Here is a 22,665-nt window from a genome sequence, read left to right as displayed (position 1 = left end):
TTGCAGTAGTTCGAGTAATGAAGATTTTTGTGAGGTAAGTGATTTGTGAAAGGTATAGGTTAATGTTAGTCAGGGCCATTCTTTTGTAGGGATTTTTGAAAGTCAGATTGCGTTGCGCTAAAAATATTGTGTGTCAGTTTAAGCACAGTCGTATATAATTTTTCAAAGGGGACGTTTCAGTCCTCTAGACTTATAACAACTTAAACTTAACTAAGGACATCACACACATCCATGCTCAAGGCAGTATTCGAACCTTCGACCGTAGCAGCTGCGTGGATCCGGAATGAAGCGCCTAAAACCGCTCGGCCACCCCAGCCGGCAAGGAAAGTGAAATCAAATGGAACAGAAACATTGTCAAAATTCAATTGACAGTTGCTATTTACCTGAAAGAAGATGTGTCAAGTTGCAGACAGGCACAATTAAAAAACATTCACATAAAGCAGATTTTGTCAGTAAAAGGCACATACACACACACACACACTCACACACACATACACACAACCTTCACAAACACACAATCAAGCATACCTCACGCAACACACGACCGCCAACTCCAGTTGGATCAACAGACACAGAAGTAACGTTGCACGTCTTTCTTCCGCAGAGTACGGAACGATGTCCCTCACCGGGTCCTGCCTGGGTGACGTGGCGGCTGCTGCGGCCTTCGTGGCCACGCTGCTCGTCATCGCCTGCGGGTGGTTCTATGGCTACTGGGAACGCCGTGGAGTGCCGTCTCTCGAGACGGAATCTATCTTCGGCAATTGTAAGGCCATGCTTCTGTACCGCAAACACTTCGGTGAAGGCGTGCTGGAGCTGTACCGGCGCCTGGACCCTCACCCTTACGGCGGGATCTTCATATCCCTGAGACCAATGCTGGTCGTCAGAGACCCAGAGCTCATCAAGAGCTGCCTCCTCAAAGACTTCGGCCACTTCCAGCACAGGGGACTTAAGGTGGGTATCGGTAAATCGCCTACATTGCAAGTGATTTTTTAATATTTTGCTTATTCATACTTTATCAGCAGAGTTAAAACAGACCAAAAAAATACTTTTTTGTATGCTATAAAAGGTGTATACCGTAGTTATTACTGCTTGGAAATAAAACTGATTAGAGAAACTTTGACAGACCTTTTAAATAAGGTTGAAATTATGTGCATAATCTGAAATGTTCATGAACCGTGATATATTTTCAAAGAATATTCTTAAGAATTTATTTTATTTACTACCGATTCATCAAGAACATTAACACATTTAATCACACTATGTAAGCATGGAAGTAGTTTCCAGGGAGTAACTGATGAAATCATAACCAAATTCCTTTTAACAAATACGAATTTTATTCACTTTAATAGTGCACAAAAGCATTTTTGAAATGAAACAGATTTAATATTATAATCAGAAAGCACCCTCTAAATATCAAAGTTACAATTTATTTAGAGGCAGAAAGAAACAAGTTTTGATAGTGTGAGCTTTCGCGCAGAGAACCTTGCCGCTACCTTTTGACACGGCCGTAGTTACGACCGCTCACATCAGCCTCTGAAAGACTACACTGGTGCAAATCTGCAACACACCATATTACTTTAAACTAAGAGTTTTAACAATTTACACAAGCACACAAACTATGCACACCCCGTAGGAGGGATGGAAATGGTACAAAACACTAACAATTAAAATATTAACCTTGCCACCGAAGGTGCAACTTGGTTTTAACATCTAAGAAAAGTCTTATGGCGAAAGGGTGGCAACTTTATATACTAAAATGATCATTTAAATAAAAGCCCATGAAATGCAATCTTATGTAAAATTCTACAAGGTTGGCCAAACAATAGTTAAGATGCTCTACAGTACACAGATACCGCTTCTCAAGATCATTGACAATAATATCAAAGTTTCCAAAGATCAAAACATATTTCAGGTATTAGGCGATTACACTCCAAGAATTAAATTTGTTAACACACCAAATCCGACAAACATGACAGAGGCAGCTACTAACGTACAGTAGATTGATAGGGAGCTTACCAAACAACCCGAACCGCAGGTTGCTCTAACCCGCCCCTACTCCACAAGGGAAAAACGGACCACCAAATTTATAAACAACCACCTTACTGCGGGCGGGAAAACGGAGAAGAATGGTGGGACGACCCCAAATCAAAATGGCTGGTGACCTCACCAAGAAAACAAGTAGAATTTAACAAGAGTAAATCAACCAACATACCACCAATCACTTAACTTCTAATAAACTGCGATTTTTCGAGGAGACCTGGCGTGGCACCCCGAAATCGCTCTCCCGAACCGTCCGCTACCAGCCGCTTCAACGGACGCAGGAAGGCGCGCCGATCTCCCGTCTCACGGCGTCGCAGCTCGCACCGGCCAGACTAATGTCGTGGGTTGACTCCTGTTGCTCTCGTTTCGACCGCGAAGTCTCTATCCCTCGCTATACGCCGCGGCCCACTGAACTCACGTGGCGACCTCACATGCGCCGATGCTCAAGACGTACAATCATCTTGTGTCTCAGTGCGCGACCGACCAACCGATCGATCCAACCGCCAATGACCATTGCCTAAGCAAACTCAAGCAGACTGGCGGCCTAACGCACAGATGCAGGAACTAAGCCCCGACCGGGTGAGTTCTCTTACTGGCGGAGTGGAGATACTCTCATTTTGCTGGCTTTAAAGGTTGATCCGAACGACAGACATATTAGCACTCCGAACCACAGACAGACGCTAAATGCCTAACAAATGCGGACGTGAGATGGACTAGCAAGCTGGGGACGAGAGACTAACCCAGATTGACTCACTGGTCAGCTCATAGCGCCCCCTTAAATGCATGTGAACCGGCAACCTTTCCCCTTTCCCACCAGAGGGAGACACCAAAGCTGCGACTGCCACAGCGGCGCAACCACTGAAACAGAGGGCGACTGCTTCGCACTACGAACAGCGGCGCGCTCTTCAAAACAGCAGTTTTTACCACGGCTAGTTCACCCTTCAGTGGCATAAGGAAACCATCGAGCGGAAGTCCACTAGACGAACAACCTCCTGTACTCTTTAAGGTGCGAAAGAACTTGTGATTCTCAGTCAGCACTTTATTTGCTGCACATGATTTCGAGCAACGTTCAAAGGCGCGTCCAACATTTCTCTAACTGATAAGGAGCTATCAAATGAAAACTGAACATCCGCCACAATGTGACCATGGGACGGTTCTTTTCAGATGATATCACGAGACGCGTTAAAACATTTATCCAGCTGGGAGACAAGACAATTCAAAACTGTTTCAATGAAAGTGGTCGGCGAGTGAAGCCAATGTGTACGCATGTCTTTCTTCAGGTTCGCAGGGATATAACAACCACATGAGGAAAGATACGGGCTGTACGGAAGATGTTGCGTCTTTCCCAACGAGATCGCTGAAGTTCAGCCTTCATCTGATTGGCAGTGAGGGGGTGGGAGCTGCTGCGAAACGGGATGAATCTGAGCAACAGCATTCCGACAGCCCGAGGGAAAAGGCAAAGCCAACAATGGAACATTCTACATGTACCCCGAATAAGAAATCCTAAGTTGTCCACACAAGTTTCGGTAGAGCCACGATGACCTTCGTCTTTGACTGCATTCGCCATGTGCCAGTTGAGAACCACAATTAGTGATCAGTGCTGTCGAGACACTTGCAGAAACTTTGACGTGAAGCACAGTCAAAACTCCCAGCGATGCTGTCGGACTGGAACGTCCTGCTGTACTGTGGCGCCCGCCCCCACACTGCCAGTCGCACGGAGTCTACACTTGATCGATTTGCTTGGGAAACACTGCGATATCCTCCGTTCAGCGCAGATCATTCACCGTGTGATTTTCTCATCTTCGGCGACCTGAAGAAAGAGATGGGTGGACGACGTGTGGCGTCGCAACTAGTGTGCGATCGCCCATTTGTCTATTAAAAGCTTTACTTCAAAATATATGTGGGCTGCAATGTAAGCCGGTAGAGTACTATACGGTCAGTTGTGTCCCGCAGACTGACGTAACGACCATCTGTTGCAGCTGCGCGTGTGAAAGCAGTGGAGTAGCGCTGGGAGGCCACTTACATTATACGAAACTAAAAATATTAATAACTAATAAAGGAATAACTTGAGGAACGTCATATTGGATGTACATCCTTCTGTTGTGAAAACAAACAATATGTCAAAGTCTGAGATCAAAAATAGATGTATTTTGGAAGTTAGTAAAATTCCATTAAAAAAACGTAATTTTCCGACAGTCGAGAATTTAAATAAATACAGTGATGTAATAATTCACCTTCAGTGACTATGTACGATGATCTGATAACACTTTCAGTGTTCATATATAAATTTGGAAAGTTTTTAGTTTCAGAAAGCCTCTGTGACTTTTCTGTAATAATAAAGTCAAGAATTCTAAGTACATATGTGTATTGTGTGTTAGGGTGTGTGTGAATGTGAATGCGTGCGTGAGAGTATGTAGGACGTTCGGCATTATTAAAAAATCATTCATGTAATTCTCTACAGGAACTGGCAAGTGTTCCAACTCTGTAACGTGGGAACGAATCCAATAGTGGTTCCCCTACTACACTAGTGGTTCCCCTACTAGTTAATGTCGGATGTCCAAGTATGTATGTTTATGTATAAGACAGCCAGAACATTCGCGACTACATAATAAATTTCCGGATGTAGAGTAAAGCTTATAGTTCATTTTGTTTTGTTTATTTAATTAGAGAGTTTTGTGTTACTTAATTTGATGACGTCAGTGAGCCTAGAGGGGTTGTTGGTGCTTGCTAGATTTTGGCGCGAGCCGCGCTCTAGAAGTGAGTTCTCATTGGTGCTGACAGCCAATGAGAAGCGAGACGGTTGGCCGCCTAGCGAGGAGAAAAAAATGTTCAATTGTGTGTGAAATCTTATGAGACTTAACTGCTAAGGTCATCAGTCCCTAAGCTTACACACTACTTAACCTAAATTATCCTAAGGACAAACACACACACCCATGCCCGAGGGAGGACTCGAACCTCCGCCGGGACCAGCCGCACTAGCGGGGAGATATAGTTTTGAGTGTGGGAGAGAGAGGAGAGAGTCGCGAGCTAGCTTTGATTGGAGGCGGTTATGCGGGATGTGACTTTTCGCATTATCTGTAAGATGAAGTCTTAGGATGACTTCCGCATTATGGTCCAGTGTTAATGGTATCTGGTAGTGACCAGAAACTGTTAATGAAAACTTTAGAGTGTTGTGATAATTCGTTCTAACGAAAATCGCGAGTAAGCTTTGAATTAAATAGCGTGGCGGTACTGAGTATATTCTTACTGAGTATTTTATGGCGAGCATAACCTTTAACTAAAGGCAACCACTGAATATCGTGTGCAGAAGTAATTGGACGATCATTGACTGTGTTACAAGTAATTGGTTTCGGAATTTGGGAAGGTAAAAGTTCTGGCTGTTTTAGGTATGGTGATAACTGTGAGCAGAAACTTTAGTAATTTTCGTAAATGTGGACTTATGATCTTGCTTAACGGCAATAAAGATCTATTGAAGGTTTAAATTTGAACTTCATGTTTAAAGTACGAGTGACATCCCATCTCCGAATCATTTCTTTAAAGTACATACACAATTTTCGGCAAATTTTACTTATAGCGGGCTCCGGCATGTAGCTATGAGGTTATAGTTTCCCCAACACTGCTTTTCTGTGATCTCGTAAGTAGCTGCAGTCAGGAGTTTACGTGCGAAGATCTACCGCTGTAAAGAGGTAGATGAACAAAAATTATGAAAGAAATTGCATTGCAGCAGCAACGTATAATCAGTCGCAATTGGTGCATCGCACGCACGCACGTAAAAAAAAAAAAAAAAAAATCAGTCGCAGACGATTTCAATCGAACGAGAAAGTGCAAGAGTGGGTACGGTTGTGGATCCGTCAGATGTCGACTGCATTCTACAAAACGAGAATTGATCACCTCGTCTCCCAGTGTGATAAATGCCTTAGCACGTGTGGTGATTGCTTTTGAATGGAACCGTTGCATGGTGTTGTGACAGGTTTTCAGTTTTCATTTGACTGCTACTCATACTTTATTTCTTAATTTTAGACAAAGTACAGGGTGTTTCAAAAATGACGGGTATATTTGAAACGGCAATAAAAACTAAACGAGCAGCGATAGAAATACACCGTTTGTTGCAATATGCTTGGGACAACAGTACATTTTCAGGCGGACAAACTTTCGAAATTACAGTAGTTACAATTTTCAACAACAGATGTCGCTGCAAGTGATGTGAACGATATAGAATACAACGCAGTCTGTGGGTGCGCCATTCTGTACGTCATCTTTCTGCTGTAAGCGTGTGCTGTTCACAACGTGCAAGTGTGCTGTAGACAACATGGTTTATTCCTTAGAACAGAGGATTTTTCTGGTGTTGGAATTCCACCGCCTAGAACACAGTGTTGTTGCAACAAGACGAAGTTTTCAACGGAGGTTTAATGTAACCAAAGGACCGAAAATCGATACAATAAAGGATCTGTTTGAAAAATTTCAACGAACTGGGAATGTGACGGATAAACGTGCTGGAAAGGTAGGGCGACCGCATACGGCAACCACAGAGGGCAATGCGCAGCTAGTGCAGCAGGTGATCCGACAGCGGCCTAAGGTTTCCGTTCGCCGTGTTGCAGTTGCAGTCCAAATGACGCCAGCGTCCACGTATCGTCTCATGCGCCAGAGTTTACACCTCTATCCATACAAAATTCAAACACGGCAACCCCTCAGCGCCACTACCATTGCTGCACGGGAGACACTCGTTAACGATATAGTGCACACGATTGATGACGGCGATATGCATGTGGGCAGCATTTGGTTTACTGACGAAGCTTATTTTTACCTGGACGGCTTCGTCAATAAACAGAACTGTCGCATATGGGGAACCGAAAAGCCCCATGTTGCAGTCCCATAGTCCCTGCATCCTCAAAAAGTACTGGTTTTGGCCGCCATTTCTTCCAAAGGAATCATTGGGCCATTTTTCAGATCCGAAACGATTACTGCATCACGCTATCTGGACATTCTTCGTGAATTTGTGGCGGTACAAACTGCCTTAGACGACACTGCGAACACCTCGTGGTTTATGCAAGATGGTGCCCGGCCACATCGCACGGCCGACGTCTTTAATTTCCTGAATGAATATTTCGATGATCGTGTGATTGCTTTGGGCTATCCGAAACACACAGGAGGCGGCGTGGATTGGCCTCCCTATTCGCCAGACATGAACCCCTGTGACTTCTTTCTGTGCGGACACTTGAAAGACCAGGTGTACCGCCAGAATCCAGAAACAATTGAACAGCTGAAGCAGTACATCTCATCTGCATGTGAAGCCATTCCGCCAGACATGTTGTCCAAGGTTTCGGGTAATTTCATTCAGAGACTACGCCATATTATTGCTACGCATGGTGGATATGTGGAAAATATCGTACTATAGAGTTTCCCAGACCGCAGCACCATCTGTTGTTGAAAATTGTAACTACTGTAATTTCGAAAGTTTGTCTGCCTGAAAATGTACTGTTGTCCCAAGCATACTGCAACAAACGGTGTATTTCTATCGCTGCTCGTTTAGTTTTTATTGCCGTTTCAAATATACCGGTCTTTCTTAAACACCCTGTATTTTACAAAACATTTCACATTTTTTCTGATTTTTTATTTTTATTTTCAAATTTCGCATAGTAATATAGATCGCTATATTTCCATTATTAACTGTGCATGCATCGGTCAGCATTCGTAGCTGAGAGCTCAGTGCGGTAGACTGTGATGTGGAGGATCCAAGTCCGATTAGAGTAAATGCCAAGGGTTTTTCCTTTGTGGGAGGGCTGTTACGGGGTGCAATCAGCTTCTTGATGCCAATTGAGGAGATACTTGACCAAGTAGTAGTGGCTCCAAGGTATGGAAAGTCTGCAAAACGGCCAGGAGAACTGTGTGCCCACCACATACCCTACATACTTCTTCTACATGACGCTGCAATGCGGAGGACGATACGGTGGTGCTTACACAGCCTTTGTAAATTCCCAGCCTGGCGAAAAGCTCGCATATACACTCCTGGAAATTGAAATAAGAACACCGTGAATTCATTGTCCCAGGAAGGGGAAACTTTATTGACACATTCCTGGGGTCAGATACATCACATGATCACACTGACAGAACCACAGGCACATAGACAGAGGCAACAGAGCATGCACAATCTCGGCACTAGTACAATGTATATCCACCTTTCGCAGCAATGCAGGCTGCTATTCTCCCATGGAGACGATCGTAGAGATGCTGGATGTAGTCCTGTGGAACGGCTTGCCATGCCATTTCCACCTGGCGCCTCAGTTGGACCAGCGTTCGTGCTGGACGTGCAGACCGCGTGAGACGACGCTTCATCCAGTCCCAAACATGCTCAATGGGGGACAGATCCGGAGATCTTGCTGGCCAGGGTAGTTGACTTACACCTTCTAGAGTACGTTGGGTGGCACGGGATACATGCGGACGTGCATTGTCCTGTTGGAACAGCAAGTTCCCTTGCCGGTCTAGGAATGGTAGAACGATGGGTTCGATGACGGTTTGGATATACCGTGCACTATTCAGTGGCCCCTCGACGATCACCAGTGGTGTACGGCCAGTGTAGGAGATCGCTCCCCACACCATGATGCCGGGTGTTGGCCCTGTGTGCCTCGGTCGTATGCAGTCCTGATTGTGGCGCTCCCCTGCACGGCGCCAAACACGCATACGACCATCATTGGCACCAAGGCAGAAGCGACTCTCATCGCTGAAGACGACACGTCTCCATTCGTCCCTCCATTCACGCCTGTCGCGACACCACTGGAGGCGGGCTGCACGATGTTGGGGCGTGAGCGGAAGACGGCCTAACGGTGTGCGGGACCGTAGCCCAGCTTCATGGAGACGGTTGCGAATGGTCCTCGCCGATACCCCAGGAGCAACAGTGTCCCTAATTTGCTGGGAAGTGGCGGTGCGGTCCCCTACGGCACTGCGTAGGATCCTACGGTCTTGGCGTGCATCCGTGCGTCGCTGCGGTCCGGTCCCAGGTCGACGGGCACGTGCACCTTCCGCCGACCACTGGCGACAACATCGATGTACTGTGGAGACCTCACCTCACGCCCCACGTGTTGAGCAATTCGGCGGTACGTCCACCCGGCCTCCCGCATGCCCACAATACGCCCTCGCTCAAAGTCCGTCAACTGCACATACGGTTCACGTCCACGCTGTCGCGGCATGCTACCAGTGTTAAAGACTGCGATGGAGCTCCGTATGCCACGGCAAACTGGCTGACACTGACGGCGGCGGTGCACAAATGCTGCGCAGCTAGCGCCATTCGACGGCCAACACCGCGGTTCCTGGTGTGTCCGCTGTGCCGTGCGTGTGATCATTGCTTGTACAGCCCTCTCGCAGTGTCCGGAGCAAGTATGGTGGGTCTGACACACCGGTGTCAATGTGCTCTTTTTTTCCATTTCCAGGAGTGTACATCAAGAGAAAGCACAAAAGTTTCGACATACGCTTCTCTGTTGTAAGAGTGCGGGCAAGGAGCAGTTAATCTGGAAAGGAAATGGGACACAAGACGCTGCTGCGACCATTTGCAGAGCACTGCTGCAGTGTTTGTAATTGTTATCAAGTAGTCATGGCAACAGACATCAATAGAATTTAGAGACGCACTGCTAGTATCGTAACAGGTCGGTGTAGCTTGTACAAAAGTGTAACAGAAGTACTGGGGCAACTTGACTGGCAGTGACTCAGCTGCCCCTACTGCTGTTGTTTTACGCAACCGTCAGTGTTGTATCTGGCCTTCAATAACCACATAAGAGAATGTCACAAAACACAATTGCACCTCAGATGCACTTCCACCACCATCCGGCACCAGTCAGAATTTCTAGTATGCTGGTCGTGGCACTTTCTCCCATCACTGTACCAAAATTTTCGACTATACGAGGTGTTCCCGATACTCGACCTTTTTGGTCTCCATTGATTGGGCTATTATAGCACCTGCATGGTCGGCTATGTCGGTAACATTATAAATTTAAACGTGCCCATAGACGACTTCTGTAATCGTTGCACTAAAACTGTGTTGGCACTTGTTTCCAACCTTAATACTTACAAGCACGGTAGTTTCGTAGTCAGAAGGCCTGACGAGTACACCGATAAAATTCTTTATTTTATGCTCCTAACATTCACAAGACTGTTAGGTGAAATATACATAAACTTCAATTTTACAAATTCTGAGTGCGCGACTAAGCTGGTGACATAATAAGGCGAGTCAATGAAGAGCAAAAAAGATGGACTGCGGGAAATGGATCGCGCAGGAGCAAATTTTTGTGCAGTGGTAGGAGGCACTGCCATGAGCAAGAACTTGAAATCCTGACCAGTGGCGGTTGAGTGTGGGAGTGGGGGCGCGTTTGAAGGCCTGTTTGTGCTCTTTTCTTGAATAACTCGAAAACTACGGCCTCTAGCGAAAACATATCCTGGTACAAAGAGTACTAGATTACATTTCCTACAGGAAACATCCCACTGAGAAAATGTAAACTTGGCACGTGGTTTTTAAGGTCATAAATAACAACGAGCGCTGCACAAAACGACAGCAGCAGGTGCAGCTGTGTCGCCTTGTATATGGATTCCTATATTTCTTAGGGGACAAATTGTGTTTGGAGTTTGAGGAATGATAACCTCTGCTGTTGAGTGAGTCCGGAAATCTCTGGGGTTCTGCTGTTATTCATGGAGGAACTGTGGTACAATTTAATTTTCTCCCCTTTATTTCGACATCCAAGCGGAACTCATACGGACATCATCATACGGAAAAGGGTTCACGAGTACGAGAGCAACATACGCGTTGGATTTAATACACTGCACACAGTCGTAAACAAACAATTGCAGTGCAGTCATATTAGTAACTGATCTGATCTTACAACAAAAAGTCATATTCACAGACAGATAATAATCACACCAAAAAGTAATGAAATTTCAATAATACATTTGCCTAGGTAATATATTTCAGCGATTGAAATTGCAAGTTGCTGGTTAATATAAATGCGAAATTATCCATTGCAAATATGAAATGTTAAGGGGCTCCGGAAAGGCTCAAAATCATGAAAAGTTCAATTTTTACTTTTTTGCGTTTTCTGAATCTGCAGACTATTACCTTTTAATAGGTATATAATTTATTCAATTCCGAAGACTACAACTATTTTTAAAATTTTTTTGAAATGTGTTCTACATGGGCGTGACCCACTGTGGCGCTGTTAAACTGCTGTCAAATGGTGTTATTATTAACGTCCGTGTTCATCAGGTACATTTTAGTGATGTGAGATAAAGTATGTGTTGTGGCTAACCTATTTTCAGATACTTAGCAGCACCTGAACTGTTGAAAAAGTGTATTCACGGAAAAACTCCAAACCCCAATTAAAGTGTAAATAGTGTTATATGGTCGAGAATCCCCAAGACTGTATTTGTTGGAATAGAAACACTTCACTTTGGTGTGTATGATGCTGTTGCGACTTTCAATGATGGCAACATTGTAAGGTGCAAGGTATTTAGAAATATGCCAATGAAGATAGGTTCTAACATGGTACGAGCGATGCTTGCTTTAGACAAGGAACGCCTTCGGGCTGCAGACAGGGCTGTAAAGAGTCCAGAAATACAAGCAAGAGTAAACAGGAGGAGGAACAAGAGGAAGCTGGAGGAGGAGTTTGCAGAGGATGAAGATAATCCATCCTATGGGCCTGGAATGCACTAAAAAGTTAATCCAATCTTTGTCGCTCGATTCCCAAAACTTTTATTTTCTCATACTAATTACATGTTTTCTAAGGATCTTCCAAACATATTTGTTTCAAACTTTCAGTAAATGTTACACAGTACCTTCTGCATAATTTAACACAGCCTTTTTTCCGAAAAACTGTATATTTCTGAATATATAAATAAAAATTGCAAAAAAATGTTGTGAATTTTCATTACAATTGAAAAAAAATCATCTTTAATAACTGAACTAAAATTTTGTAAAATCCCTGTGTTAAGTTGTAGCCCATTTTCCAATAAATAATCTGTAAAAATTTCAACTTCCTACCTCAAATACTTTGTGAGGAAAGATGTAATTTATAAGCGTTATTTTAACATTGCAAGTATAGGGCATTCCGGAGCCCCTTAATACATTAAAACAGCCAATGGTAACAGCGGTTTCCATCGGATCACCGAAGTTATGCGCTATCTGACTTGGCTAGAACTTCGGTGCACTCAGCCCTTGTGAGGAAAATTGAGGAGCTTCTTGGCTGAAAGGTAGCGGCTTCGGCCTCGAAAACTGACAATGTCCGGGAGAGCAGTGTGCTCACCACATGACCCCCTCTCCCCCTCCCCCCCCCCACCCCCCGTGACCGTATTCGGTGACGCCTATAGGCTGAAGATGACACGGCGGTCTGTCAGTACCGTTGAGTCTTCCAAGACGTGTTCCGACGGAGTTTAGGTCGGTATATTAAAATCTGGTGTTACCACCAGAAAGTTGAATGCAAGCGTGCAAACGTGTATGCACTGTGCTTTATAGGTTCCGGGTGTCATATTGTAGGATGGAGTTCCGTGCCTGTTTCTATTGGTCGCCCAAAACACGGACGGTTAACGCTGTTTATGGAAGTCGTTGGAGTTGTCGTCTGACAATGTTCCACATGTTCTCGATCAGAGGCAGTGCTGGCGATGGAGCGCGCCATGACAAGTCGACACTCTGTAGAGCACGTTGGTTTACAACATGAGCGCTACATGTACGAGCGTTACGCTGTCGCAAAGTCACACCATCCCCCCTCCCGCTCCCCACCCCCTGGAATGTTGTTCATGAATGGCAGCACAGAACATCGAGTCACCGGACTGACGTACAAATTTGTAGTCAGGTTGCATGGGATAACCACGAGACTGTTCCTTCCACCATACAAAATGTAAGCCCTATGTGAAATATGTAGGGCTGATCTTGGGTGAGAAGCTAACTTGAGCCCCTCATTTTAAGAGTACAGTGTTATTACAAATGATTGAAGCGATTTCACAGCTCTACAATAACTCTATTATTTGAGATATTTTCACAGTGCTTTGCACACACATACAAAAACTCAAAAAGTTTTTTTAGGCATTCACAAATGTTCGATATGTGCCCCTTTAGTGATTCGGCAGACATCAAGCCGATAATCAAGTTCCTCCCACACTCGGCGCACCATGTCCCCATGAATCTTTCACATAACCCCACAGAAAGAAATCGCATGGGGTTAAGTCGGGAGAGCGTGGAGGCCATGACATGAATTGCTGATCATGATCTCCACCACGACCGATCCATCGGTTTTCCAATCTCCTGTTTAAGAAATGCCGAACATCATGATGGAAGTGCGGTGGAGCACCATCCTGTTGAAAGATGAAGTCGGCGCTGTCGATCTCCAGTTGTGGCATGAGCCACGCGTGAAACTTGCCCGCACGCGTTCAACCGTTTCTTCGATCACTGCAGGCCGACCCGTTGATTTCCCCTTACAGAGGCATCCAGAAGCCTTAAACTGCGCATACCATCGCCGAATGGAGTTAGCAGTTGGTGGATCTTTGTTGAACTTCGTCCTGAAGTGTCGTTGCACTGTTATGACTGTCTGATGTGAGTGCATTTCAAGCACGACATACGCTTTCTCGGCTCCTGTCGCGATTTTGTCTCACTGCGCTCTCGAGCGCTCTGGCGGCAGAAACCTGAAGTGCGGCTTCAGCCGAACAAAACTTTATGAGTTTTTCTACGTATCTGTAGTGTGTCGTGATCATATGTCAATGAATGGAGCTACAGTGAATTTATGAAATCGCTTCAATCATTTGTAATAGCCCTGTATATGCTCCAAGGAAAAAAGCACTTTAGTGAGCACTAGGAGGGCTTGTGGCAAAAACTGGGGCCTAAGCCTCAGGGGTATGCACTGGATGTACACCACAAGGGTTAGACCTAGGATTTCGTATGGGGTCGTAGTTTGGTGGAAGAAGGTAGAACAGCAGGTTGCTGCTAAAGAGCTTGCTGAGGTGCAGAGATTCGCTGCTTAGCCATAACGGGCGGAATTAGCAGCACACAAATCGCTGGAATGGAAGCCATGCTGGACATGCCTCCACTTCACCTTTGGGTTAAGATGGAGGCAGCAGCTGGGGCATACAGACTTAAAACTGGCCAAAACTGGGTCTCATTCGGATATCCAGAATCACACACTAACATAGTGAGTGAGGTAAATATAGGTATGGCTGGGGAAATGCCCTCTATTATAACTCCGAACTGCTTTGACAAGCCTTACAACATAATAATCGGAAGTAGGGAGCAGTGGGAGAAAACAGTTCGACTCCATACGGGAGACATCATTTGGTTCACTGATGGGTCGAAAACAGATCAAGGCGTTGGGGCAGGGTTGTACGAGGTTCAGCCAAGACTGGAGAGCAGCATCTCTCTAGGGAAACTGGCCTCTGTATTCCAAGCCGAAATTACTGCAATCAGGGCATGTGTGGAGGAGAATATGAGTAAGTGCTACAATGACCATAGCCTCTACATCCATTCAGACAGCTAGGCAGCCCTGAAATCCTTGGCAGCTCCTACAACTAGATCTAAGATTGTTGCAGATTGCCACAGGGCTCTGGTGGAGCTAGCGGGAAGCAATAGGGTGTACCTTGTGTGAGTCCCTCGCCATTCAGGGATATGTGTCAATAAACAAGCCGATAGATTGGCTAGGATAGGGGCAACAACTCCATTTATTGGACCGGAACCCGTCTTCACAACCACCAAGACTATGATCAAATTAGAACTACGGAACTGTCTTAGGAAACAGCACGTAGGATATTGGACCAAGGTCCATAAACAAAAACATGTTAAGGTAATGATGCTCAAGCCATGTTTTAAAAGAAGCTCTGTAATCCTGGGATTGAACAGGAAAGAGATCAAACTCATGACTGGACTGATGATCGGCCATGGGAGCTTCAAAAAACACCTACACACAATGGGTATAATGGAAGAGGACCCTAAATGTAGGATCTGCGATGAGGGTGAAGAAACTGCACCAGACCTAATCTCCGAATGCATGGCATTGGAGAGTAAAAGATACAGAATCTTCGGGACAACTAGACCAGACGAAATTGGTAGAGGGACTCCTTGCACTATTTATGGGCACTAGTTGGCTTTACTAGATATACAGGGAGCGACACCGCACAATAAACCTAGTTTCGGTGCGGGCAGTGGCGGGTTAGACCTAATCTGTTTCAGCTCTCCTGTTAAAATCAATCAATCAATCAATCAATCAATTCCTATGTGTCTATCACGCAGACTCGTTTTTTGCAGGCCCTCAGCTGGCTGGCCTCCTCCTAACCAACGCTTCGCGATCGCTCGCATTGACGCAGAAACAGCTTTCATCAGTAAACACAAATGACCTCCATCCTGCCCTCGAATGAGCTCTCACTTGACTCCACTGAGGTGGTAAATGGCGATGGTTGGCGGTCAGTGGAATGCACGCTGTAGGCTGGAGACCTATTTTTAACAGTTCGTTACGTCTGTATGTCGCCAACTGCTGCTCATATTGCCGCTGCATATGCAGTACTATGCTCCAGAGGCGTACGCCGAACACGATGGTCTTCCCTCTCGGTGGCGTCACGTGACCGACCAGAGGCTGGTCTTCTTGCGACCGTACATTCTCGTAGATCTACATCTACATTTATACTCCGCAAGCCACCCAACGGTGTGTGGCGGAGGGCACTTGACGTGCCACTGCCAATACCTCCCTTTCCTGTTCCAGTCGCTTATAGTTCGCGGGAAGAACGACAGCCGGAAAGCCTCCGTGCGAGCTCGAATCTCTCTGATTTTACATTCGTGATCTCCTCGGGAGGTGTAAGTAGGTGTAACCGATATATTCGATATCTCATCCAGAAACGCACCCTCTCTAAATCTGGACAGTAAGCTACACCGCGATGCAGAGCGCCTCTCTTGCAGAGTCTGCCACTTGAGTTTGCTAAACATCTCCGTAACGCTATCACGCTTACCAAATGATCCTGTGACGAAAGCGCAGCTCTTCTTTGCGTCTGCTCTATCTCCTCTGTCAACCCAACCTGGTACGGATCCCACACTGATGAGCGAAACTGAAGTATAGGTCGAACGAGTGTTTTGTAAGCAACTTCCTTTGTTGATGGACTACATTTGCTAAGGACTCTCCCAATGAATCTCAATCTGGCACCCGCCTTACCAACAATTAATTTTATATGATCATTCCACCTCAGATCGTTCTATCTGTCGGCGAATTAAGGGAGCTTTAAAGTTTCATTTAGTTGTACATTTGTTCACTTGAGGCGCTGTTGACTAGGCGTCAGCGTCAGTTGATGCTAAGATGGCGACCGCTCAACACAAAGCTTTTTGTGTTATTGAGTACGGCAGAAGTGAATCGACGACAGTTGTTCAGCGTGCATTTCGAACGAAGTATGGTGTTAAACCTCCTGATAGGTGGTGTATTAAACGTTGGTATAAACAGTTTACAGAGAATGGGTGTTTGTGCAAAGGGAAAAGTTCTGGACGGCCGAGAACGAGTGATGAAAATGTAACACGCATCCAGCAAGCATTTGTTCGCAGCCCAGGAAAATCGACTCTCAGAGCTAGCAGAGAGCTGCAAATTCCACAATCAACTGTATGGAGAGTCCTACGAAAAAGGTTAGTTATGAAACCTGAACGTCAACTACATGAGGCGATGGATCGGCCGCCAGGCAGCCCGTGACAGAGCACTTCATCACTGGCCTCCAAGAAGCCCTGATCTTACCCCCTGCGATTTTTTCTTATGCGGGTATGTTAAGGATATGGTGTTTCGGCCACCTCTACCAGCCACCATTGATGATTTGAAACGAGAAATAACAGCAGCTATCCAAACTGTTACGCCTGATATGCTAGAGAGGGTGTGGAACGAGTTGGAGTATCGGGTTGATATTGCTCGAGTGTCTGGAGGGGGCCATATTGAACATCTCTGAACTTGTTTTTGAGTGAAAAAAAACTTTTTAAATACTCTTTGTAATGATGTATAACAGAAGGTTATATTATGTTTCTTTCATTAAATACACATTTTTAAAGTTGTGGTATTCTTTTTGAATCACCCTGTATAATCATACAATAAAGGATCCTTCTTTCTATGTATTCGCAATACATTACATTTGTCTATGTTAAGGGTCAGTTGCCACTCCTTGCACCAAGTGCCTATCCGCTGCAGCATTTCGCTGCAATTACCCAATGCTGCCACATTTCTGTATACTACACCATCATCCGTGAAAAGCCGCATGGAACTTCCGACACTATCTACTAGGTCATTTATATATATTGTGAAAAGCAATGATCCCATAACTCTCCCCTGTGGCACGCCAGAGGTTACTTTAACAACTTGCTGTGTTATGTTTGCTAAAAACTCTTCAATCCAGCCACACAGCTGGTCGGATATTCCGTAGGCTCTTACTTCGTTTATCAGGAGACAGTGCGGAACTGTATCGAACGCCTTCCGGAAGTCAAGGAAAATGACATCTACCTGGAAGTCTGTATCTAATATTTTCTTGTGACCACCGCTGCCAGGAATCATATACAGTGGCTACATTCCTGCTAAGGCTTTCTGCAGTATCACAGAAGGAACATCCATGTTCTCGTAGCCCTATTAGACCACCTCCTTCAAACACACTGAGGCGTTATGGCGTCTTTGCCGCAATAAAGTCATTCTTGACTAACGTCAGTTCACCATGTCCAGTTTCAAAGGTAACTGTGCGTGTATTTAAATCCAAACTGATTTGCATCGGCGGATGCCCAACTGGCGCCACTCCTAAGTAACTGGCGCGAAATTTGAACAGGCATCATGTTTCACATGAAGAAACACACCTACCAACTTTGGTTTATGTCGCAAAACTCTTTCTTGGTGCTGGGATATTTTCCGTTCGCGTAAAAGGCGATATATTCTCAAGTTTTTGAAGCAGAACTGTACGGTGATACAGGCCGGCCTAGGTGACCGAGCGGTTCTAGGAGCTACAATCTGGAACCGCGCGACCGCTACGGTCGCAGGTTAGAATCCTACCTCGTCATGGATGTGTGTGATGCCTTTAGGTTAGTTAGGTTTAAGTAGTTCTAAGTTCTAGGGGACTGATGACCTCTGAAGTTAAGTCCCATAGTACTCAGAGCCATTTGAACTAGTACGGTGATACAAGTCAGCAAACAACAACCAGAGATGATCCAAAAGCTGTAGGAGGAGGCCTGTGGCAATGTATGTGTTTCTACAGCCAAGACAAATGTGACTGACACCTTCTTCTCCAACAGAGTCGCGCAATGGTGTTGCGACCAGGCCAGTACGATGTAGATGATTCCTCTAAGAGATGTGGTTGAAACTGAGGTGCCTTCTGGTGTTTGTGAGCACCTGGTCCATTTTGGCCCGTGTCGCCCGACCTCCTGTGTCTGCAGGTGGACGAGGAGCACGACCCGCTGAGCGCGCACCTGTTCAACCTGGGCGGGCCGCGGTGGCGCGCGCTTCGCACCAAGCTGACGCCGACGTTCACGTCGGGCAAGATGAAGCTCATGTTCCCGCTGATGGAGGCGTGCGCGCGCGACATGGTCGCCGCCCTGCAGCCGCTCGCCGACCGCGGCGAGGACGTCGAGATGAAGGAGTGGAATGCCAGGTTCACCACCGACGTCATCGGCACCTGCGCCTTCGGCATCCAGTGCAACTCGCTGCGGGACCCCGAGTCCGAGTTCCGCAGGATGGGCCGCGGCCTCTTCACCTCGCCCATCCGGAACCTCTTCAATTTTGTGCTGGTAACGTACACACGCTCTGCTTATTTGAGACTAAAAGCGATTCCTCTGTGGGACTAATACTTTGCGCATAGTGAGCGAGAGAATATGAAAATCCTTCGTGGTGGTTATTGTGGGTTGCATGAAACCCATCGGCAGGGGGCAGCTGGATCAACCTGTATAGCCATCTTTCCCCCCATGTACACAGTGACTCAGCTGCACCTACCGAAAGGCTTTACGCAACCCGCACAGCCTTCAAAAACCACGAGCGAGAATTTCATACCAAAATCACGCTGTGTTCTGGTGTAGTGAAAAGCGTTTTACTACATTATTTGTGGAAAATATTCGTTATAGCTACGTATGCATCACAACACCTCAGCATGATGCGGAGAATGGAAGTGCTTGCCACACGAAAACATGACAAGCTACCTGTAGTAATTGACACGAAAGTGGTCCAGAAAATTCATGCTCACCAAATGTAAAGAATAAATAAAAACGAAAACCCACTGATAATGGCACAGTGGTGCCGAAACATGTTTGGGTACTGAGGAAAACGGCGTTTTGCGTAACTGGCGGACCTCAAATCCCAAAAAATTCATACAGAATTTCCTACAGAGAAACTGAACAGGATCTTTTTGTAAGAAATTCATTGCAGTTAAGTTTCGTACTGGCATACGTTTTCGCTGGAAGCCACGGTTTTCGTGTTAGTCAAGAAAACGACGTTTGAGGGTCACTTTTGTAGGTTTTCGTCGGATAATTCCAAAGCTACAGCCACTAGCGAAAACGGTTCCTATAAAAAAAAAATTATTCCATCAAATTTCCTACAAAAAGATCCTGTTCATTTCTTTCTGTGGGACTAATAGCTTGCACATATTGAGCGAGAGTAGGGTGACCAGACGTCTGGATGAATCCAGAAATGTCCTCCTTTTTATCTCTTTCCCCACGGTCCATATGGATTTTTTTTCATTGTCTTTCTTTAGCGCACAGTTGACCGTAATAAAAATTTGATTTGCGATTGTTATCGTTCTTTTCTTAAATACCTTACCTATACAATTTCAACTTCTCGTGGCGCTATGAATAGTCCATTTAATTTCGGGCATGCAGCCGCGCAAATAAAATTTCCCCCACTGATATTTCGGCCGCGTATCGTCCGGCCATCCTCAGAGTGAGTCAAAAGACTGACAACAAGACGCCAAGCGCGGCCTTATATGCTCCACCGCGGTCGTACTGCGCAGGCGGGTCACATATGCTGGTCGGCGGCAGAGCAATACGTTTACACATGCGCCGCCTGTGGCGAAGGATTACAGACATTCATCAATTATTCAAAAACAGTCTTAATCGCATTTATTATTATTACACCGCCAACCGGTTACAACCCGACGTGAGGGTCATCTTCTGGGCGTTTACACCAGTGGTCGACTGCTGGTGGTGTCACTCCTGTCTACATAACGACAGGAAATAGTATGATCGGCGGCGGTGACACCATGATGACTTCTCTGCAGTTTAATTACCTCTAAGAGTCGGATTCCATGCTGTACGCTTTCGGCACAGGCGACGCATGTGTAAACGTATTTCTGTGCCACCGACCAGCATCTGTGACCCGCATGCGCAATACCGCCGGGGTGGGGCATATAACGCCCCGCTTGGCATCTTGTCGTCAGTCTTGTGACTCACTCTGTGGACGGCCGGACGATACGCGGCCGAAATATCAGTGGAGGAAATTTTTATTTGCGTGGCTGCATGCACGAAATTTAATGGACTTCCTTACCTATAGATGGCAGCAGGTTCTTTGATTTTATCGATGCCCCACTCATGGATCGATCCATAAGCAAGTGCAGATATCGACTGTTTAAAATTTCTCTTCCGTATTTTCAGTTCCGTTTTCATATTCTCTTGGCTTGGCATCGTAGATTTGTTGTCATGTACTCAGCATTCATGTGTGAGTGTTTGCTGCTTATTGTAACCGAAAGAGTTTCATAAATTATCTGGCATTGTGACAGTCCATAAATACTTTTCTATATACGCTGTTAGAAAGGAACAGCATGTGAAAACTAGGTGGTTACCTCTTTTTCCCGGCCATTAAAAATGTACTGGAAATATATCCTTCTCTGAAATCTTACTTTCTGTCTGAAATCCAGCCACCCAAGGTTTCGTTTCAGTTTTTTGAGAATAGATTAAGCGAAGCCGACGTATGGCACTTATAATCATTGACGTCTGTGTTCACTTCCAATGCTATGCAGATAGAAAAGACGGGCAGTTCTGTGCTTGATGTGACTGAAATTTTAGATACAGTATGTAAGGTGTTTGAGAACCAATTTAATGAAACATTCATTTGCCTAAAGGTTAAACAGAAGGTGGAATAGTGCCATGAATATTTTAAACGATGGCTCTGTATGTCTGACGGCTTTTCCTGTTTCAAACGGATGTCTCTTAAGAACGAAGTTAGTTACAATGATATTGAAAAATGCCTTTTGTGATTACAAGATAAATTTAAAGCTTTTTGAATTGAAGATGTAAAATGTTTTAACCAGTTGTGTAGTTTTAGACAGTTTCTGAAACTGAATAGTAATGATGCTGAAGTTAGTGGGTTATCTCCTAGTTAAACATGGGCCAAGTATTTTTGTCAAAGTAAGTCTGTTGATTGTTGTTCAGATTTGTTAAATCTTGGCGAAAACTTTTTCAGCATATGGGGACACAACGCAGCAGTAGAAGATGTATTTTCGCTCATTACAACACAGTGGAATGATGACAGGACTCGGCTGAACCTTGAATCTGTTGAAGGTTTTTTGATGGTCGAGTATAATAATTTAGAAGTATTTACCTATGTATCTTTTTACAACTGTCTGCTAAGCTAGCCTACTCTTCTACATAGAATTGGATCTTCAGCGAAGTACCTTGAAACTTAGAGGACGTATGTTATTTCTAACAATTAATTCATTTATTGAATTTTTATCTAACTTCGTTCTCCTTTCTTAAACTGTTCGTCCTTTTTTTTTACGTCTGTGTCTGTGTCACAATAAGCGAGAGGATATGAAAATGCTACGTGGTTGGTGTTACGGGTCGTATAAAACCCACGGGTAGTGTCAGCTGAATCACCGGATGTAGTCATCTTCAAGACATGTATTCAACAACGAAACGAGATGTTCTGATACCAGGGATAAGAATTAAACCGTCTTCTATTGGCATGCTCGCTACGTCCTTCTGATGCCCAGTCTCTAACAGTGCTATTTAAAAGCGGACGTTTGACCAGTGATCGGCAATCTTAGAACATCAGGGGTACACAGGAATATACCATTTCACTGAGGGAGGCACGGTAAAGGTAGCCAGTCCTTGAATTAACCTTTGTACCGGTATGCCTCGAGTCCTCATTAGTGCTTTGGGTAGTCGTTACAATGTTCTCCTGAATGTATTGCAGTTTACCGAAGCACTTTTTAGAGTGCGAACAGCAACGTAGCAGATTAAAATCTGGTACCTTTGAAAAAAGTTACGTTGCCTTCAGAAGTACAAGATAGTTGCCCAGATTCTAAAGGGGGTCAAAATTCTGTGCACAGTTGTGTTGTGGTTTCTTATTAAATAATTGTACAAGTTTGTCCCTCCCTGGTAGTTGACACAGGCAGTCAGCGTAACGTTTTTCCCGTCATAGTATTTTTTTACCACTTACTATTCTTGATTAAAATGGCTGGTGTTAGCCCTATCACCATTATTTTGTTCTGAAAGCAGAACAGATAATAAACCACCAGCAATTTGAAACAAAAAGAGTAACTGATACAAATACATCCTTACTGGTAAAATATTAACCTGATTGAATGTATTGATACACATGTCCTGATAGAAGATAGAAGAAAAACTGCGAACAGTCTCTAGAAAAGTGAGTGTCAATTCAATGTAAATGAAGCCTTATTCAGTATCAGTCT

General features: G+C 45.0%; 1 protein-coding gene across 2 annotated transcripts in view; it reads left to right on the top strand.

Moving 5' to 3' along the window:
- Positions 1-22,665, top strand: part of LOC126141537 (probable cytochrome P450 6a13) — a 104,165-nt gene that overhangs the window by 39,082 nt on the left and 42,418 nt on the right. For both annotated transcript variants that reach the window (XM_049915251.1, XM_049915250.1), the window contains exons 2-3: positions 605-951; positions 18,425-18,775. In XM_049915251.1, coding sequence (XP_049771208.1) covers positions 616-951; positions 18,425-18,775 — 687 coding nt within the window. In that variant the 5' untranslated portion in view covers positions 605-615. The remainder of the gene's footprint in view (positions 1-604; positions 952-18,424; positions 18,776-22,665) is intronic.

The sequence above is a fragment of the Schistocerca cancellata genome, unplaced genomic scaffold (assembly GCF_023864275.1).
Source record: "Schistocerca cancellata isolate TAMUIC-IGC-003103 unplaced genomic scaffold, iqSchCanc2.1 HiC_scaffold_718, whole genome shotgun sequence".
NCBI lineage: Eukaryota > Metazoa > Arthropoda > Insecta > Orthoptera > Acrididae > Schistocerca > Schistocerca cancellata.
The sequence above is the reverse complement of the archived record's forward strand: the minus strand, read 5'-3'. Positions and strand labels throughout refer to the sequence as shown.